Consider the following 21,126-nt stretch of genomic DNA (forward strand, 5'->3'; position numbering starts at 1 on the left):
TTTTTTTAAAAGCCTGGAATACCCCTTTAACTTCTTCATATAAAAAGCATTTGTCAACCTATTTCTATTGTCAGATAGCCGTAATACTAGTGCTATGAACACTATTGAAATGGTGCAAAAACACTATTTCTTTTCTAGGTTTTCATTCCAAATTGTGTTTTTGTTTCTACAACCTCTACAAAGCGTTGTATGAGCGGTATTTTTCTTATATATACTTCTAGTACTAACACAGAGAGCAGAAAGTCCATAAGATGAACTTTTAATGACTGAAATTTTTAATGAAAACTTTCCATAAAGTTGCTCAATTTTGCATTCAAGAAATAAACTAACGATATTGCAAGGTTGTCCATAGCCTGTACCATATTCTGGCCCCAATACCCAGAATCCCCCCCCCCCCCCCACCTTGTGCTACTGGACTAGACTTGGGGTCTATTCACATTGCAATTAGTATAGGGATGTGTATTCCTATTCAATCAGTTTTAAAAAAAACTAAAAATTAAACACAATAGCAAAAAAAATAAAAAAATAAAAATAAAAACTATGTAAAATCAAAATAATATCCTCAGTCCAGTTAAATATAATCTCCGGAAGATCAGGTATTGCGGCTGTAATATGGATAAAATGCACTTTTATAAGGATCCTCCGAATTCGGCCTAAATGATCTTATATGTTCACTGATTTAAGAAGGAGAAGTTTGCAGATAAACATATCACTGTAACAAGCGGACTCATTTTACAGGGTAAACCACATACAAAGAACACGAAGATTATAACAAACATGCGACCATAGGAGACAAAAAAAATAACGAAATCACAGTTGATCAATAAGTCTATGTTGGTGCCATGTAAACATTAACATATAAATTAAAATCAGAAAAAAAAATTACGCTACACACTTTCCTGTTCCAATAGGCCACATTTTCTTATAGAGGAGCATAAAATCGGGAGCAATACAGCATCACATCATAGGAAAAATAATAATGGTCCGGGGGTCCGGTCGCTGGGGACCCCCGCGATCTCAGCTGCAGCACCCCAGACATGTCACGAGCCTCCGGGGATAATATGTCTAGGGGCAGAGTACCCCTTTAAAGGGGTTATCCAGGAAAAAAAACACTTTTTTTTCTCTATATATCAACTGGCTCCAGAAAGTTAAACATATTTGTAAATTACTTCTATTAAAAAAATCTTAATCCTTTCAGTACTTATGAGCTTCTGAAGTTAAGGTTGTTTTTTTTCTGTCTGTCTAAGTCCTCTCTGATGACACCTGTCTTGGGAACCGCCCAGTTTAGAAGCAAATCCCCATAGCAAACCTCTTCTAAACTGGGCGGTTCCCGAGACACGTGTCATCAGAGAGCACTTAGACAGAAAAGAACAACCTTAACTTCAGAAGCTCAAAAGTACTGAAAGGATTAAGATTTTTTAATAGAAGTAATTTACAAATCTGTTTAACTTTCTGGAGCCAGTTGATATATATATTAAAAAAAAATTGTTTTTTCCTGGATAACCCCTTTAAAAGGTACCAGCACCAATTATTATTTATATATATTATATATATATATATATATACACATACATATATATGTAAGAGCTTTACAGCTACATATGAAATGTAAGTAGTAACCTCTACTTTAGATGTGCAGTCCTATGTAAGGTCATTCCCTAAAAAGGCAACAGTATACTGTTATTTCATTCTGCAGCCTGTACTCCAGTGTTTTCCAAACAGTGTGTCGCCAGCTGTTGCAAAACTACAACTCCCAGCAAGCCCGGACAGCCAAAGGCTGTCCGGGCATGCTGGGAGTTGTAGTTTTGCAACAGCTGGAGACACACCGTTTGGAAAAAAAACAGCTGTACACCAAAGATACATAAAAGGACATCTATAAACAGCAGTCTGCTTTAGTAGATCATCTCCTGGGGAAAAACCATGAGGAATTCATTTTCCCTGCAGTAGCAGTTCTTCCACAGAAATATAAGGGAATGACAACAATGCAACTACTAAACATATCAGCGTCATGTTCTTCTGAAGCAAAGGCACTCTGACCCGGTAACAGGTCTGCAATTTATAACCACAAAACCCATAGTAGCTTTTCCCACCGACAAAAGCAATACAATGACTATTTTAATACTTAGTAACACGTACCTGCAATGGCGCATTCTCTCTCTTCTACGTCCTGAAACGTAACCTGACTGGGCAAACTATTTCTTGAACGAGTTACCGATTCTAACTGCGACGCGCGACCTAGTAAAGACAACTGATCTAGAACTTCCCCCTCTTTGGCCTCTAGATCTGATTTTGAAGTGGTTAATGGTTTGATACTCTCGGGGGCTGCCAGTCTGTTTGGGTCACCCAAGCTAACTACAGTGCCACTGTCCAGGCTTAATACCCTGGCACGACTTTTTGTACCACTTGTACTTGAAGTCCTACGGTTGGCTCGTTTTCTGCCACTTCCTTCACAACTTAAGTGAGTTCGATGAGAGTCTGCTCCTTTTTCTTTGATGTGATATTTTGTCCTTAGAGCAGTGTACCTAGCCTCGGGAGACTGGCATGAGTGTGAAGTAGTGCTGGAAGAGCTGTCGCTGCTAAAACGGTGGGCCGACTGCACACTTGAGGTCCTGCTCAAGTCGCTTTGGTCGCTAGAATCCTCGTCGTGACAAAAACCAGTGCTGTGAGGTTTGGTATCAGCTATGCCTTGAAACGAGACGTATTCTTTGTGTCTACTGGCATCAAAACTGCTGGCTCTTTTTTTACCTGTTCGCCTCCTACATGACTTATGAGAGGAGGATGTTCTGTGTATTAAACTGGATGATTTGGGTCGCACATCGCTATCCCGATGTTTCATACCCGTTTCCTTAAAGGATCTCAAGTCTACTAAAATCACTGGTTTTTCACCCAGGTCATCGTGATTAACCGAAAGCTTCCCAGGCAGCCAGTCAACTTGCGCAGTTAGTTCATTTGCATGGGGGTTCTTGTTGGTTTCTTCAGATGCCGACGAGCTAAGACCCCTTGGACTTTGCACATCATCAGATGTGTTGGCATCCTTGGCTTCCTGAGCTGAATTTCTTTCTACAGCAGTCCTTACACTACTAGTCCTTTTGTCAGTAGCTGAACTATGCTCCTCCTCTGGGTCACTACAAAGGCCTCTCTTTACAGCACTTGCCTCCTCATGTTCGGATAAAATGCTCTCTACATGAGTTGAGCTTGTCTGTTCACTTTTATAGCTGCTAATGGTGCTATTTGTGTCCCTGTCTGTCCCACTACAGTAGCTTTCCGTAGATCCACTACTCCTCGTGCTAAGGCTCCTTAAGCTATCCATGCTTTTGTCAGACTTCATGTGTTTCACGCTACCATTCCTTGAAAGCTGCTGGGCTCCTTTGCTTTTGAGACAGTCTAATTGAAAAATCCCTGAAGCACAAGCATTTTCTACAAGAGAATCTTTGGACCCAGAATGTGGTTTGGAAGCTTCAAGTTCACTAACAGGATCCAGCCCGCGCCTTTGTTGATAGAGTGGAAAGTCAGTGAGGGAAGTGTCTGGAAAAGCGACAGCAGAGCTTGAAGTCCTCGGGACACCCCTTGGTCTATGTTCTTTTCTATATGAATGTGAATGCAATGGAACAAGTGAAGCTATTTCTGTGTCACATGCGTTGGACAGAGACAGTTCCACATGGTGATGGTGGCTGTGTGTGGAAATTGAACCTTTGTCGCTGTAGTCCCTATTTAAGTCCTTGCCCCCAGATGATATAGAAGGCTGGATGGAGACAAAGGAGTCGTTGGAGACCAGACGAAAAAGTTTCTGATCCACAGTTAAATCTGCAAAAGAAGACATGAAAATTTAGCAAAATATACGTTCTACAGAAAGGAAACTGTATGTAGCTGTATGCAAAGGGCACTGCTGTAGGATATGCATCTTGAACTGTAGATTAATGTATTGAATTACTATAAAGCTGACAACACATATAAGATAGCCATCAGCCAAATTTGATCTGAAGCTATCTCTCCCGATCCCTCCATATACATGCACATTCAGCCAAAACGTTCATGTGTTTAGAATGGAGAGCTGCAGAGTACAAAAAGATCAGGAGTTTAAGTTCAACAAGTCCAAACCTTTTTTTTTACTCCTGTTGACGGAAAATTAAGAGTCCTCCACCCCAATACACATTATAGGGTCGGCAGGATCAGCAGACACATGTCTAATATCTATGCCAAGAGGATAAAAACTTAATATGTCCAAACAAAGCAAACTGCACTTCATATGAACTACCTTTCAAATGAAATGTATGAATTTAAAGAAACAGAGCACTTGCAGTTTTTATGCAGTATTCAGATGACCATTTTACTGGGTTTCGCTTTTAATGTTTTCCATCACTGTTTATGGCTGGAATATTCATATGATTGGGTAGGTTGTGTGTAAATGCAGCCTGATGTCATTATGTATATTCCAAAATATGTATGACCATATGTTGGGACCTGAAAAAGTCTGTACCACATACTGTTGCCCTTCTGCAAGAGCAGCCCTTGCTAAGCTACACCCTGGCCTACATGTTTTCTCTGCAATAATTGACTGTTCAATTGTGTAACAATGTCAAAGGGGATGGTAACATCTGCCAATTTATTTACCCATTTGCATGAGTAATATCAAGAGATCTCTATATAAAATTGATCCAAAATAATAACACTTTATAGGGGAACAACAGGATTTTCTAGAAACATCAATATATTTGACCAGTCAACATTAGAAGCATGCTTTCCTATGTAAGGACACCATATTACAACTAAAGATCCATACTCCATATTACAGGAGCAAATGCAGCAAACTTATGAATTTACTGTATTTATGAAGTGCTCAAACCCCCCTAAAGGGTTATTTTGGCCATACCAAAAGTTTTACAGTGGGCTCAGAGTGCTTTCAAAATAAAACAAGAATACTCACTTGCCCCAAGACAGCTTTGACCATTGAAAAACTATGGATTTAAAAAAATAAAAAAAAAATCATAGACCTCAACTAAGAATCCAAAAAGGGGCCTTTGTGCCTCTGTATTTTTAATGAGGATGACCTGCCACAACTATGAGCTGGATGCATGGTAAATACAAGAGGTGGTAAAAAAAAGCGAAGGCATCTTGTATTCATGGATTATTTTACCTTGGTCTTCACTTCCCTCTTTACACAAACTATAGCTCTGGCCAAGGCTCAGACTGATATCATCTGATGTCTTTGCATCTGTATCCCCTGCTAAGAAAAGAAGTGTCTTATGTCAGTGATCACTGGATATAGCACATATCTGGGCATCAAAAATGTTAAATGTGTGCAAAAATAATCAGGGACAATGACATTGTTCACATATTTGGAAAAACAAATTGTGTGTTTATACATTGTGGTTTTATTGCAAACATTTCTACAACTGAAATCTATCCTATTTACCGTATTTATCGGGGTATACCACGCACCGGCCTATAACACGCACCCTCATTTTACCAAGGATATTTGGGTAAAAAAAGTTTTTTACCCAAATATCCTTGGTAAAATGAGGGTGCGTGTGTGTGCGCATGTGTATACCCCGATACACTGTTTCTGACCCTGCAGAAGCCCCCAGGAAAGGCAGGGGGAGAGAGGCAGTCGCTGCCCGCTTCTCTCCCCCTGCCTTTCCTGGGGTCTAGAGCCCTGCTGCTACCGCTTCTCTCCTCCTGGCTATCGGCACCCATTGCCAGCGCCGCTGCCCCGTTGCCTCCCCGGTTGTATAATTACCTGTTGCCGGGGTCGGGTCCGCGCTGCTTCTGGCCTCCGGTGTGGCGTCCCCTGCTTCGTTGCTATGCGCTGCACGGCGCAATGACTTGTGACGTCACTCGTCATTGCGTCGTGCAGCGCATAGCAACGACGCAGGGAACGCCACACCAGAGGCCAGAAGCAGCGCGGACCCGACCCCGGCAACAGGTAATTATACAACCGGGGATGGGGGAGGCAACGGGGCAGCGGCGCCGGCAATGGGTGCCGCTGCCCCTTCTCTCCCCCTGGCTATCGGCGCTGCTGCCCCATTGCCGGCGCCACTTCTCTCCCCCTGGCTATCGGCGCCGGCAATGGGGCAGCGGCACCGATAGCCAGGGGGAGAGAAGGGGCAGCGGCGCCGATAGCCAGGGAGAGAGAAACGGCGGCAGCAGGGCTCTAGACCCCAGGACAGCCAGGGGCAGAGAAGCGGGCAGCAACGGCAGGTCTCTGCACATACAAAAGCCGCTGCAGTTCATTGATTTAAAGCGCCCGCTTTAAATAATTGAACTGCAGCGGCTTATCGGCGTATAACACGCAGATAGACTTTAGGCTAAAAATTTTGCATGCGTGTTATACGCCGATAAATACGGTATCAGAACGGACTACAATTCAGGACTACAATAAAATAGTAAAATAAAGGATTGATTTTGTAATCTGCCACTTTATATTGGCATATTACAAAAGCAATCCTTTAATTTTACTATTTTATTCTGTTTTAAGCATCTTATTGAAATATTTTTCTATCCTATATTTAATTTAATTAGTGTACTGGATCTGTTGCAAGGGCCCTGACCAGTCCAACACTACTATTACAATTAATAAAGTACATTTTTACTATTATCGGTATCGGGCCCATACTGGCCATTTCCATGGTATAGGGGACTTGTTCAATGACCCCGATACCATGTCCGATACCTGCTGCCGCTCCGCTGACAGGTGTAGTGAAGAAAACTGTCTTGAAGCGTTGTGTGTCCCGATCTTCACTAACACCGTCCTCCCTGCTCCGTCCTCCCGTCTGCATCATGGCGATCTATGGAGGAGCATGTGACACACACGTCACTCCCCCTCCCCTGCGCCAAGCGTAACGCTACGGAGGAAGCAGAGTGACGTGTATGTCACATGCTCCTCCATAGATCGCCATGATGCGGACGGGAGGACGGAGCAGCAGAGCGGCAGCACCCGACAGAGGACAGCTGCAGGTGAGCTGTCTACAAGGGTGAGGTCTGCGGTCTAAAGGGGGGTCCTGCTAATGTCTAAAGGGGGGGGGCCTGCTAATGTCTAAAGGGGGGGGGGGGCTGCTAATGTCTAAAGGGGGGGGGCTGCTAATGTCTAAAGGGGGGGGGCCTGCTAATGTCTAAAGGGGGGGGGCCTGCTAATGTCTAAAGGGGGGGGGGCCTGCTAATGTCTAAAGGGGGGGGGGGCCTGCTAATGTCTAAAGGGGGGGGGGCCTGCTAATGTCTAAAGGGGGGGGCCTGCTAATGTCTAAAGGGGGGGGCCTGCTAATGTCTAAAGGGGGGGGCCTGCTAATGTCTAAAGGGGGGGCCTGCTAATGTCTAAAGGGGGGGCCTGCTAATGTCTAAAGGGGGGGGGCCTGCTAATGTCTAAAGGGGGGGGGGGGCCTGCTAATGTCTAAAGGGGGGGGCCTGCTAATGTCTAAAGGGGGGGGGGCCTGCTAATGTCTAAAGGGGAGGCATGTTGTCTAAAGGGGGGAGGGGGGCTGCTAATGTCTAAAGGTGGGCCCCTGCTAATGTCTAAAGGGGGGGAATAATTATTAATAATTTTAGTGTGCAGCCACCCATATTCCAAGTTATTGTTTCCATACTATGTAGACACACAAGAGGAAATCACGCTCCTCTATAGCACACCATCAAAACCAGCTGCAGCAGGAGTGACATTATTGAGCAGTCTAAGCTGTGAATCAAGCACTAATGTCTTGTGTACTCTCTTTGCAGCCTCACTGTTTGCTTCCGAGTCTCTCCAATCACTTCCCCTCCCATCTCCCTACAGTCTCCATAGACTTGTATAGGCAGCATGCAACCTGGACCTTCAGAGAACCTCTAATCTATTTTCTAAACACAATGGAATTTAGTTGTGTTTTCAGAGGGAATGAAAGTTTCATAGGAGTAAAGCAGTAAAGTAACCTGATACTAAGAAAAAAAAAAAAAAGGCATTTTTCTTTGATAAGATGTATTACAAAGTCTCTTACATTCAGTTGTACTATTTATTTTAGCAAAGTAAAGCTGAGAGCAAATCTGCATTGAAGCTCCATCACAGAGTAAGCTTGTGACAAAAGAAAAAACTGAGCCGGATGGTCGGTTGCACAATGGACAATATTGGATTTTGGCGGATCCCATTTACTTATAATGGGGTCCATCTGGTTTTCATTTATTTGCAGAATTTGGAGGGGGGGGGGGGGGGGAACTACTTGCAGTGTTTTTTTCTCTGCTCACATGTCACTACTTGGATTCTGCAATGGAGCGCTGACCCAGATGTGAACTTAGTTGAAATGACGGTGTCCATTCAATTGTAGCCCCCTATATAAACCCCTGCAATAAGTGTTTCTCATGTTTTAAATTTGCAATGTTTTCCAAATATAGTTATAGCGCAAAATGTTCTAAATTAAAATGCACAATGCTTTGCCCATATTATCTCTGGAATGGTTTATACTTACCTTTACTTGTTGATGCAGCGCCATATCTAGACATTCCAATCTGAAGGGCGATGGGAGAAGGGAAAAACACAATAGAAAGTTAGAAGGTATCTGGTAAGATTAAAGGGGTTATTCAGGATTATAAAGACACAGCTGCTTTCTTCCACACTGACACTTTTCCTCAGTTTGTGTGGTATTGCAGCTCAGTTCCATTGAAGTGAATGGAGCAGAGATGTAAAACCAAATACAACCTTAGTACAGAGGTGGTGCTGTTTTTTGGAAGAAAAATATTTTTGTAATCATGGATAAACCTATTTAATATAGCTCGACTGGAAAACCCACACAGTCATACGCAATCAGCACATATTACACAAATGGGCAGAGCTGGGGTAAAGGGGTGCAGCTTAATATTCCAGGTCTGCATAGCACGAGGTCACGAGATTGTGCAGCATACCTGATCCCCAATCAGTGTGCCTCCAGCTGTTGCAAAACAACAACTCTGAGCATGCTGTGAGTTGTTTTGCAATAGCTGGAGGTGCATTTGGGAAACACTTTGGGAATGCAACACTGGCTACAAAACAATGATGTTGTAGTGCACAAAAATACATACATTAATAAATACATCCCACAACAATGTTGCATTGGTGACCTCCGATACTCCATTCCCACTTAAAATTAAGGCAAAATGACACAGTAAATGTATTATTGTTTCTTTGAATACATCTCAGAAGTTTGTTTATATGACAGATACTCTTGAACTTTTCAGGACTAGGTTGTTTTGTTTAATAATTTGGTCCTATACCTGGTTACTTGGATCCAACCCAGAATAGGAATTGCGTGAGCTGCATCCAACAGGAGGTGTGGCTTCTCTTACAAACTCCGACATCTCAATCCCTCCACCAGGGTCACTGACCGGGGAAATAAAAATGTATTACAAGAACATGATCAACTCTGATTAGGAAATTGTGAACATGTGAACATAATCAATAACCTCAGAAGTAAAGGGATTTACAGGGTGATTAAAAAAAGATGGTGCAAGAGCCAAATGTGAAATGTGCTCACATAGTATGACTATGATGGAAACATCAAAGCAAGCAAGATTTTTTTTTCACAATGTAGCAAGATGAATACACCGGCACCGCCAAAGAAATAGATCTCCTGCCGTAATGATCAACCTTCAGGTTTAGAGCACCTGTGTGCACAGACTACCCCTTTCCAGGCAATGTTTGGCAGTGCTCACGCCTATGAACTAGGGATCGACCGATATCGTTTTTTTTTAGGGCCGATACCGATATTCTGTGGAGGTTAGGGCCGATAGCCGATAACTTATACCGATATTCCGGTATAAGTTAACGGCTATTTATCCCCCCGGCAACACCACCCGGCGCACCGCATCGTCCAGCCCCCCCCCCCCGCACCGGCCAGAGACCGCCACCGCTGCCCCATTGCCTCCCCCATTCCCGGTTTTATAATTACCTGTTGCCGGAGCCCGGGGTCCGCTCTACTTCTGTCTCCGGCACCGTCCTCCTGAGCTGTCACTGTGCGCAATTACGGTGACGTTGCATTGCGGACGTCACTCGTCATTGCGCTGCGCAGCGCACAGCCTAATACAGGACGCGCAGAAGCCAGAAATAGCGTGGACCCCAGGCACAGGTAATTATAAAACCGGGCATGGGGAAGGCAATGGGGCAGCGGCCGGGGGGGCGGTGGTGGGGGGGCGCGGTGGTGCGGGGTGCGGTGCATTATTGGATTATTGGCAAGGTAATTGCCGATACCGATAACGTCCAAAATCATGAATATCGGCTAAACCGATAATCGGTCGATCCCTACTATGAACAGTTCCATATAGACCAAACAACTTCAAAGAAATGAAGAAAGAAATGGAGCACATACCATGTTTAAGATGCCTTTTTCGTTTTCTTTATTGCTTCATATCAGGGTGAGTGGTACAGGGGTTGGGAGGGTGGACGGGTGCTACAGGGGAACCACGGGCAACGGTCCATATCACACTGGATCGCGCTTCATCTGGCCCCCGATGGGGGCCTGATGAAGCAATATCCAGTGTGATACGGACCGTTGCCCGTGGTTCCCCCGTAGCACCCGTCCACCCTCCCAAACCCTGTTACGCTCACCCCGATATGAAGAAATAAAGAAAAAGGAGGCATCTTAAACATGGTATGTGCTCCGTTTCTTTCTTCATTTCTGTGAAGTTGTTAAGAATTATTATTTTTTTGCTCGATAGAATTTGCAAGAACGAGGTCTGATGTGACAGCACAGCGAAACTGTCAGAATTTGGTAAACGTTCCCTGCATAGAAACTGCATAGTGTTCGGTGAAGCAATTCAACACCACTGGGGCTTTTTGTTACAAAAAGGGGAATATCTTCTGAAATGTCCATTGTAAACCATACAGATACATCTTCTTCAGGTTAGGAAACCAGGCAACAAACCGAAAGTCCAGAATTTAGCAATGACTTGCAGGGGGCGATTGAAAGAAGACAAAGTTGTCAACAGACTGGTGATCAGCGATGAGGTGACCTTTTACCTCAATAGGAAGGTCAACCACCACAATGTTAGAATTTGGGGTTCAGAAAAACAATGTGTCCTTATGAAGCAAACAAGGGACTCGTGCAAATCAAATGGCAGAGACAGCCAAACAATTGTTCAGCCAACAGTGGTCTTATATGTATGGCTACATTAATCATTTTCCCCACAGGACAGGGCTTATAATAAAGAGACCAACATTTCCATCACTATTTGCATCCTCCTCCTTTGACCGATAGCCTCTGTGGTGTAAGGAAAATGTATGTTGTATCTGCAGAAATGCCCACTTACCCAGGTCCACTGCTATCTTCTCTTCTAGCTGAGCTGTCATTACGTTCCGCCTTTGCCACCCTCTCCGTTAACTCGCTGGCACTCCTCTCCACAACTTCTCCTTCATCCAGGGCCCTGTGCAGTCGGTAGTTTACAAGCTTTAACGCTATGAAAACAGCTGCTACCACGGGGCAATACACAGCTACAATCACCAGAGAAGAGGGAAGTGCCTGGGAAGAATAAAAAAGAGTTAACATGTAAAATACATGAATTGGAAAGCTACACAATAAATTTGTATAGAAAATCTTACATCTCTATGCTTCCGTAAATTAAAACAATCTGCCTTGTCCCGTCCGTGCCCTGGGTCTGGGCTTCTATTAATGGGATGCAGATTGGTTGTATGGCATTAACAACTTTACAATGACTGCGCCTGATGTCAGACAAAAAAAAAAAAAGGCAGATCAACTTTTCCACATACCGTATATACTCGAGTATAAGCCGACCCGAATATAAGCCGGGGCCCCTAATTTCACCCCAAAAACCCAGGAAAAGTTATTGACTCATCACCGCCTGTCAATCCCTTCAATCAGTAGTCTTCAACCTGCGGACCTACAGATGTTGCAAAACTACAACTCCCAGCATGCCCGGACAGCCATCGGCTGTCCGGGCATGCTGGGAGTTGTAGTTTTGAAACATCTAGAGGTCCGCAGGTTCAAGACCACTGCCAGGCCTTAGTCATCATCCAGACCCCCCCCCCCCCCCTTTAGTTTTCTACTCACCTTCCCTCGGTGGGAAGGAAGGGTGAGCTGGTCCGGGCCATCTATGCTGCAGGGACCGTCCGGTGGGGAGGGTTAGTCGTTCCGGGCGGTCCATCTTCACCGCGAGGCCCTCTTCTCAGCTCCGGCCCCTGACTAGTGACATTGCCTTGACAACTATGCACAGGGACGTTAATGCGCAGGGATGTCTCTGTGCGTCGTCGTCAAGGCAACGTCACTTGTCCGGGGCCGGAGCGGAGAAGAGGGCCTCCCGGTGAAGATGGACAGCCCGGAATGACTAACCCTCCCCACCGGACGATCCCTGCAGTATAGATGGCCCGGACCAGCTCACCCTTCCTTCCCACCGAGGGGAGGTGAGTAGAAAACTAAAGGGGGGGGGTCTGGATGACAACAAAGGCTGCAGTGGTCTTCAACCTGCGGACCTCCAGATGTTTCAAAGCTACAACCCCCAGCATGCTGAGAACTGTAGTTTTGCAACATCTGGAGGTCCGCAGGTTGAAGACTACTGATTGAAGGGATTGACAGGCGGAGAGTTCACTCGAGTACAAGCCGAGGGGGGCGTTTTCTGCAAGAAAAATCATGCTGAAAAACTCGGCTTATATTCGAGAATATACAGTATATCTGCCTTTAATCAGCGTCTTTCATGCTAATTTGGGTCATTAAAAGATATTAGAGAATAGCCTTAACTGGCCTGTGTGGCCGCTCCAAAATCTCTAATGTATGACCGACAATCTTTGAATTAGTCAGAGGCTTCCAAGGACATGTCGGTAATTCAACATGACATGCATGAGAAAATAAAAACAGTCTGAGAATGCACTTAGAAAGTCCATAAAACATATTGTTTACTAGCAAGGACGTCCTCCGTACACCAAAGGATAGCCATTTCATTAGTAGGAATGAACTTTTCACCCATCGTGCAGACAGCAGTTCTTCATTCTTTACTCGCTATGACATGAAACGTCTTTCAGGACAACATTATCACAACAAGATTTCCTACACGTCTCTGTTCCCTTATACACGGTAAGCTCCCCAGTGCACCTGAGAAGAATAGGTGTTAAGGGAAATGAGCCAACTCATTGTGATCAGGAAGCCATTGATGTAATAGAGGCCGAGCAGCGAGCACAGCCAGGCATGTGCATCAGACAGTCAGTCCCCTCCAGCACATAGAGGCGGCTGCAAATAAAGCTTACGCTTTCACAAGACGCATTGTGCAAAACCACACATTCATTTCTGTCTAAGAACAACCGCTAACTATATCGTTCTGTTATGACTGACTCATTTCCTTTCCAGGCAAAGAAGAAGAAGAACAGTGTGACGCATACTCCGGGACTAAATCATAACTCATCGCCTAAAAACAATCTTACTTCTCAATGGGCAATGTACTAACATTTTTTTAAATGAAGCCAACAATAATTCAAAACAAATTTCAAATATGATGTTTCCTTACACCAGGACAGGCACGGAAAATGAAGTTTTATTTGGGTGTTCCTAAGGGAAATGCTGCTTGGGCCTCAAACAATCAAGGTACAAGGCTGTAAGGCGGCATTCACACGCCGTTTTTTGCAATACAGTTCCCGTATACGTTTTCAATGTGAAAACTGTACTTAAAGGAGTAGTCCAGTGGTGAACAACTTATCCCCTATCCTAAGGATAGGGGATAAGTTGCAGATCGCGGGGGGTCCGAACGCTGGGGCCCCCTGCGATCTCCTGTACGGAGCCCCGACAGCCCGCGGGAAGGGGGCGTGTGGACCTGCGCACGAAGCGGCGGCCGACACGCCCCCTCAATATGGCAGAGCCGAAGCGCTGCCTTCCGCAATCTCCGGCTCTGCCATAGAGATGTATTGAGGGGGCGTGTCGGCCGCCGCTTCGTGCGGAGGTCGACACCCGCTATCTGGCCAGAGAGCCTGGCCCCCGTACAGAGAGATCGCAGGGGGCCCCAGCGGTCGGAACCCCCCGCAATCTCAAACTTATCCCCTATCCTTAGGATAGGGGATAAGGCAGTGATCCCCAAACTGTGGCCCTCCAGATGTTGCAAAACTACAATTTCCAGCATGCCTGGACAGCCGTTGGCTGTCCAGGCATGCTGGGAGTTGTAGTTTTGCAACATCTGGAGGGCCACAGTTTGAGGACCACTGGGATAAGTTTTTCACCACTGGACTACCCCTTTAAACCATATGCACTGACTCTCCATTGAAAACCGTATGCCAAACGATGTATCTGGTTGCATCCGTTTTGCGTCTTGTACGGTTTTGCCCTTTTTTTCCCCCCCATAACCAAAACCGTAGCCTACCACGGTTTATCATCCAGGTGAAAAACCTTATTTTTTTTAAACATGGGATTCAACGGGAACCGTACAGAACCATATGTGCGTACGGATCCATCCGGTTTGCACCATACGGTTTTTGACTTTGCACAGTTTTTTTCCTTGGAATTTCAATCAAACAAGTGAAACTTTATTCATAACGGAGTGAAAAGTTAATAACGTACACGTTTTAGGATGCAACCAGACAATATTTTTCAAACCGTACACTGTTTTTAACCGTATACGGGTTAAAATTTGTACCCATGTTTTGATACAGTTTAGTCAGGTTTTGAGGAATCTGTTTTTCATCAAAAACCTGATACGGGAACTGTACTGCAAAAACGGGGTGTGAATGCAGCCTAAGGCCGGGTTCACACTACGGTTTGTAACTACGGTTCCCGTATACGGCTGGGAGGAGGGGTGGCCGGGGCTTAATCGCGGCGCCCGCACTCAGCCGTATTCGGGAACCGTAGTTAATGTATGTCTATGAGCCGACCGGAGTGAACCGCAGCCTCCGGTCGGCTGCGTTTTCGGCCGTATGCGGTTTCCTGACCGCAGGCAAAAACGTGGTCGAGCGTAGTTTTAGACAGACAAGTGAGGTAGACCAGTGTAGACTTACAGTAAACTATTACATCGCCCTCACTGTCTACAACTATGCGCCATCTACACTAAGTACGCCGACTATGCTACGCTGCTCCCTGAGCTGGGCCGAGAGGGTGTACAGGCCAGCCAATCAGTGAGCAGCCACGAGGTTCGTAGTAAACTGCGCATGCAGCTCCCTTAGGCTGGGTTCACACCACGTTTTTGCAATACAGTTCCCCTATACGTTTTCAATTTGAAAACCGTACGGAACAGTATTGAAAACCGTATGCATTGACTCTCCATTGAAAACCGTATGTCAAACGATGCATCCGGTTGTGTCCATTTTGCATCCTGTACGGTTTTGTCCATTTTTTCCTGTACCCAAATTCGTAGCCTACCACAGTTTTTGGTGAAAAACCGTATTGAAACATATACTTTTTTTTTTTTTTTTTTTTTTTTTTTAACATGGGAGTCAATGGGAACCGAACAGAACCGTATGTGCGTATGGAAAAAAAAAAAAAAGGTGGTGTGAACCCAGCCTTGGCACACTCTTCCCCCAGCTAGTTCTAGCTATTGGTCACAGTCTGTATGCTCAGATCCCGACAGTACAAAACTTTTGACATGTCTCTACAGCATGTCAAAAGTTTTTTTTTGTTTTTTTTTTAAGTGGCAGGGCTTATTTAAAAGCAATTTGAAAGATCTTTTAGTGTATACATTCAGGTGCGGTTCTTTCAAATGCGCACTCCGTTGATGAATGATCCATCACTTAGACCCATAACTGTAAATACTCTGAAGCTAGAAGATGACTACAAACACCATGGTCCCTGTCATCAGTCCTCTCGCCTTCACCTTATGGGGTTGTATATGAGCTACATTATATATTTAGCGCACAAGAAGAGATTAAACCAGTGTTTCCCAACCAAAGTGAATCCAGCTGTTGCAAAACTACAACCCCCAGCATGCCCGGACAGCCGTTGGCTGTCCGGGCATGCTGGGAGTTGTAGTTTTGCAACAGCTGGAGGCACCCTGATTGGGAAACAATGGATTAAACCTTGTCCTGTGAGATCAGGAACACTTTTTCCAAGCTATTCATTGGCACCATATAAACAGTCCATGCACAGAACCATAAAACGTAATGGCCCTCATTTACTTAGAAAATCGGGTTGTAAGTCTATGTTGCTTTCTTACCCGACTGCTTTTTTCCCCTGGTATTTATTATTATGTCGCATCCTGTTTGTCGCACGTGGGTTTTGTTAGTTTTGGTTTCCAACTCCTCTGAGCTGTCGGGAAAAAATCCACAACAATTCAACAAATTCGGGTTGGAAACCTTTATAAATACGTGGGAAAGCTCAGAAATGTCGGGTTACGCCCCTTTTTCGGGGTTTGGGAGAATCCACATCGGGTCCGTCGGGAAAAAATGTCGCGTCGTGTCGCAGACTGGTGCACGATGTCTGCGACATGTCGCAGACAAAGATGCGCCAAAAAAAATCAGACAAAACAAGTCGGGTTTAGAATAGTAAATGAGGGCCAATGGGGGGACATGTATGAAAGATTTTACTCCTGTTTTGTGTGTATTTTTTTGCGCAAAATTTTGCGCAAGCCCTTTTTTTTGCGCATTTTTTTGAACACGTTTTATTAGGAGCATGTCCTCCAGATGTGGCCGAATCAGGGTAACTTGGAGTGACATCTATAGTACACATGGATTTATTAACTGCGTACTTTTCCTTTACACCAAAAATTTTGCCGCAAGAGCTGTTTTTTTTGCGCAAATATAAGCCATATTGGACTTAACGTAGCAAGATGCTCTAAATCATCAATTCTATTTTCCAAAGAGTGGATTTAGGAGATTACTATATTTACCCGCAATTTATGAAGCTCATTGCGCTTGATTGATAAATTTAGCGCTTCTGCACATAATTTAGAATTCGGGAAAAGGGGTAAACTGCTTCTACCATACACAAATAATGATACATGTCACCCAATGTGTCTTTAGATATACACCTATAAATAGAATAACCCTGTTTGCCTCAAGATCGTCTCAATCTACCATAGATTCTCCAGCATGCTGCAATAAAATGTTCCTCCTCCATGGTAGTTGGAGGAATGGATTTTTCTCTGGGAAACGAAATCTATTTCACAAGAAGAGACTCGTTTCTGAAAAGCTTCCTGGCGACTATATTTAAACAATGGCTTGTTATGAATGGAACTTCGAAACAATAGCTACAGCTGTTCAGACTGCTAGGAAATCTACCAGCAACATGGTCTTCGTTGCGCTTCGGAAAAGAAACAGAGGAAAAGCATGGCACTCAGCTTGTTTGTTACACACATGCAGTAAGGAAGCTCCATGACTACAAATTCCAGACAACAATACAATCTCCGAGATATGCATGCTACATCACACACAAGGTAGTGGTCAACCATATATTCTGCAAGACCTTATGGAAACACCAGAGAGCTGATATGTTCACCCTAAGATTTCTCGTTTTTATATCTGCAAACTAAGAGCTTCCGCGCAAAGAAAATCCATGTGGGCAGGGTCTGTATGGCCAGGCACGTTAGGCTGGGTTCACATTAGGGATCGACCGATTATCGGTTTGGCCTATATTATAAGCTGATATTCATGATTTTGGACGTTATCGGCATCGGCAATTACCTTGCCGATAATCCGATAATTCCCCTCCCTCCGCCCCGGCGAGAGACCGCCGCTGCCTGATTGCCTCCCCCATCCCCGGTTTTATAATTACCTGTTCCCGGGGCCCACGCTACTTCTGGCTCCTGTGTTACTCTGTGCGCTGCGCGATGACGAGTGACGTCCTTAACGCGACGTCACCGTCAGTGCGCACAGTGACAGCTCAGGACGCCGCTGGAGCCAGAAGTAGCGCGGACCCCGGGAACAGGTAATTATAAAACAGGGGATGGGGGAGGCAATGGGGCAGCGGCGGTGGTTGGACTAAGGACCAGCAGGGGGAAAGAAGTGGGTGGCGGCGGCGGTCTCCGGCAGCCACTGCAGTTCATTGCAGCGGCGTCGCCGGGGGGGATAAATAGCCGATAGCTTATACTGGAATATCGGTCTAAGTTATCGGCTATCAACCTTAACATAAAATAATCATATGTGACCCACCAGCGCTGTTCTGCTCCCCGTCTCCCCCCCCAAATGATGTGACCTGCCAGCGCTGTTCTGCTCCCCGTCTCCCCCCCCCCCAATCATGTGACACGCCAACGCTGTTATGCTCCCCCCATATCATGTTACCCGCCAGCGCTGTTCTGCTCCCCCCAAATCATGTTACCCGCCAGCGCTGTTCTGCTCCCCCCAAATCATGTTACCCGCCAGCGCTGTTCTGCTCCCCCCAAATCATGTTACCCGCCAGCGCTGTTCTGCTCCCCCCAAATCATGTTACCCGCCAGCGCTGTTCTGCTCTCCCCAAATCATGTTACCCGCCAGCACTGTTCTGCTCCCCCCCCCCCTCCAATAAATTATCAGCCCAGCGGGGTACTACTCAAATATGTCACCCGCAAGCACTGCCCTCCTCCTCTTTTTTGCGGGCACCGGCGCTGGAACTCTATACTGTATGCCAGTGGTCTCCAACCGGTGGACCTCCAGCTGTTGCAAAACTACAACTCCCATCATGCCCGGACAGCCAACGGCCGTCCGGGCATGCTTGGATTTGTAGTTTTGCAACAGCTGGAGGACCGAAGGTTTGAGACCACTGCTGTATGCTGTATCCCTATGCCCGGGCTGCAAAAGATAAAGAAAATAAACTTTAACTTACCTACGACGGCCTTACGCTGGGGACGGGAACGTCTGAGAACTGTCAGCCTATCACCGGCCGGAGCGAAGTCCCGCCACGGCCAGTGATAGGCTGAGCCCACTGTAATGTATGAAGCCGGCCAGAGCCAGGGATACGGCGTAAAGCAGTGGTCTCAAACTTGCGGACCTCCAGCTGTTGCAAAACTACAAATCCCAGCATGCCCGGACAGCCATTGGCTGTCCGTGCATGCTGGGAGTTGTAGTTTTGCAGCATCTGGAGGTCCGCAGGTTGGAGACCACTGGCGTACAGTATAGAGTTCCAGCGCCGGTGGCCCACAACAAAGAGAAGGAGGGCAGTGCTTGCGGGTGACATATGTGTGAGTAGTACCCCGCTGGGCTGATAATTTATTGGGGGGGGGGGAGCAGAACAGCGCTGGCGGGTCACATGATTGGGGGGGGGGGGAAGAAATACCGTTCTCTACCGTGGAACCGCCATAAGTTACAAAAATACCGTGATACACATTTTTGGTCATACCGCCCAGCTCTAGACAAACTATTTAGAAAGCGACTTCTGTATTTAGGAAACAAATAATTGATAAATAATTGCAGTGCAAGGGCGTCTATAGTTTAACTCTATGAATAGAATAAACCTTTACCCTCAATAAAGTAATAACAGTAAAATCAGACTGTGCCCTCTGTTTCTGGAGAACACAAGGTGTATGTGTTTATTACACCTGAGAAATGACTCAGTGTTTTTAGTGTTTGTTAGATAAATGCTTTATAAGGTATTCTTATACTGTCTACCACGTAACAAACACAAATTGGTCCGCACTTACCAGTATTTGCCTGGATATTCCTATCAGATCTACTATTTTTTTTTTTTATTATTGCATTAAAAGGGTATTCAGACTGCTTTTTTTTTCAATGTTTTAATTGTATATAAAAAAAAAAAAAAAAATAAAATAAAAACCACAACAGAACACTACTATACTCACCTTCCCCACTCCCAGGCTACTAATGTTTTTACAGGGTCGATCCTCGCTGTCAGCGCTTCCTGAGGTCTGAGTTAAATTACATATATAAAAATAGTCCCCAGATTTCTCCTTAAAGGAAATGTGTCATCAGAAAGTTACCTATTGTTTTAATCAACTTTTTATGCTAAACATATTTTTAAGAATTTTTCATTTTTTCCCATTGTCCATTTTTCAATCTATATTTTAAGGACCAAGCCCATTTTGACCTTAAAGGGGTACTCCGGGCAAAAACATTTTATCCCCTATGCAAAGGATAGGGGATAAGATGTCTGATTGCGGGGGACCTGCTGCTGAAACCCCCTCCCCCTCCCCCCCCCCCCCCCCCCCGGAGGTTTCCGAAACTGGAGATTCAACACCCGCATAGAATGCGGGTGCTCAGCAGCAGGACCCCTGCGATCAGACACCTCATCCCCTATCCTTTGGATAGGGGCTAAAATATTTTTGCCCGGAATACCCCTTTAAAGGTGTTCTCCCTTGTTTATACTGTTTTTTTGTGTTTTATGTGTGTATAAGTATGTGTTTTTTTATGTGTGTTGTGATTATGTATATATGTATTTTCTTACCTTTTGTGAAGATCCGGAAGCTGGCCCCTTTTTCTTCCAGTGGCTTGCTGTGTAACCTCGGCCTCCACCATGTTGTGTTTGGTAAGTGGGATGTCGGGGGGTGTGTTCTTGCTTCTGTCCTTCCTATCTTCTGACGTCCGAGGCAAATCTTTTCTTCCTGTTTCTTCCGTGGCTCAGCGACGAATCTGCAGCCTCTTCCGGCCCATGCGCAGGTAGTTTGTTTTTTTACCAATAAAGTTTTTTTGTCTAATTGACAAACTGTCTGCGCATGCGCGAGTACGCAAGCGTACGCTAGGTCTACGCTAATAGCTTAGCTTCGCGCAAGCGCAGACAGTTTGTCAATTAGACAAAAAAACTTTATTGGTTAAAAAAAAAACTACCTGCGCATGCGCCGGAAGAGGCCGCAGATTCGTCGCTGAGCCACGGAAGACACAGAAAGAAAAGATTTGCGTCGGACATCAGAAGATAGGAAGGACAGAAGCAAGAACACACCCCCCGACATCCCACTTACCGAACACAACATGGCGGAGGCCGAGGTAACATAGCAAGCTACTGGAAGAAAAAGGGGCCAGCTTCCGGATCTTCACAAAAGGTAAGAAAATACATATATACATAATCACAACACACAAAAAAAACACATACTTATACACACATAACACACAAACATAATAACAAAAAACAGTATAAACAAGGGAGAACCCCTTTAAGGATCAGGCCAATTTTATTTTAGCATTTTCGTTTTTTCCTCCTCATCTTCTAAAAATCTTAACTCTTTTATATTTTCATTCACAGACTAGTATGAGGGCTTGTTTTTTTTGCGCGACCAGTTGTCCTTCGTAATGACATCACTCATTTTACCACAAAATGTATGGCGCAACCAAAAAAATACAATTTGTGTGGGGAA

General features: G+C 45.1%; 1 protein-coding gene across 8 annotated transcripts in view; it reads right to left on the reverse strand.

The window, feature by feature from the left end:
- PCNX1 (pecanex 1) overlaps positions 1-21,126 on the reverse strand; it is a 128,212-nt gene that overhangs the window by 85,883 nt on the left and 21,203 nt on the right. For 5 of the 8 annotated variants that reach the window (XM_056546967.1, XM_056546965.1, XM_056546964.1 and 2 more), the window contains exons 2-6: positions 11,239-11,447; positions 9,208-9,313; positions 8,427-8,466; positions 5,135-5,224; positions 2,137-3,804 (exon numbers count right to left, since the gene is read on the reverse strand). In XM_056546967.1, the coding sequence (XP_056402942.1) occupies positions 2,137-3,804; positions 5,135-5,224; positions 8,427-8,466; positions 9,208-9,291 (1,882 nt within the window). In that variant the 5' untranslated portion in view covers positions 9,292-9,313; positions 11,239-11,447. The remainder of the gene's footprint in view (positions 1-2,136; positions 3,805-5,134; positions 5,225-8,426; positions 8,467-9,207; positions 9,314-11,238; positions 11,448-21,126) is intronic. The other 3 variants (XM_056546969.1, XM_056546961.1, XM_056546968.1) reach the window with 1 other exon arrangement.

Source organism: Hyla sarda, chromosome 11, assembly GCF_029499605.1.
Source record: "Hyla sarda isolate aHylSar1 chromosome 11, aHylSar1.hap1, whole genome shotgun sequence".
NCBI lineage: Eukaryota > Metazoa > Chordata > Amphibia > Anura > Hylidae > Hyla > Hyla sarda.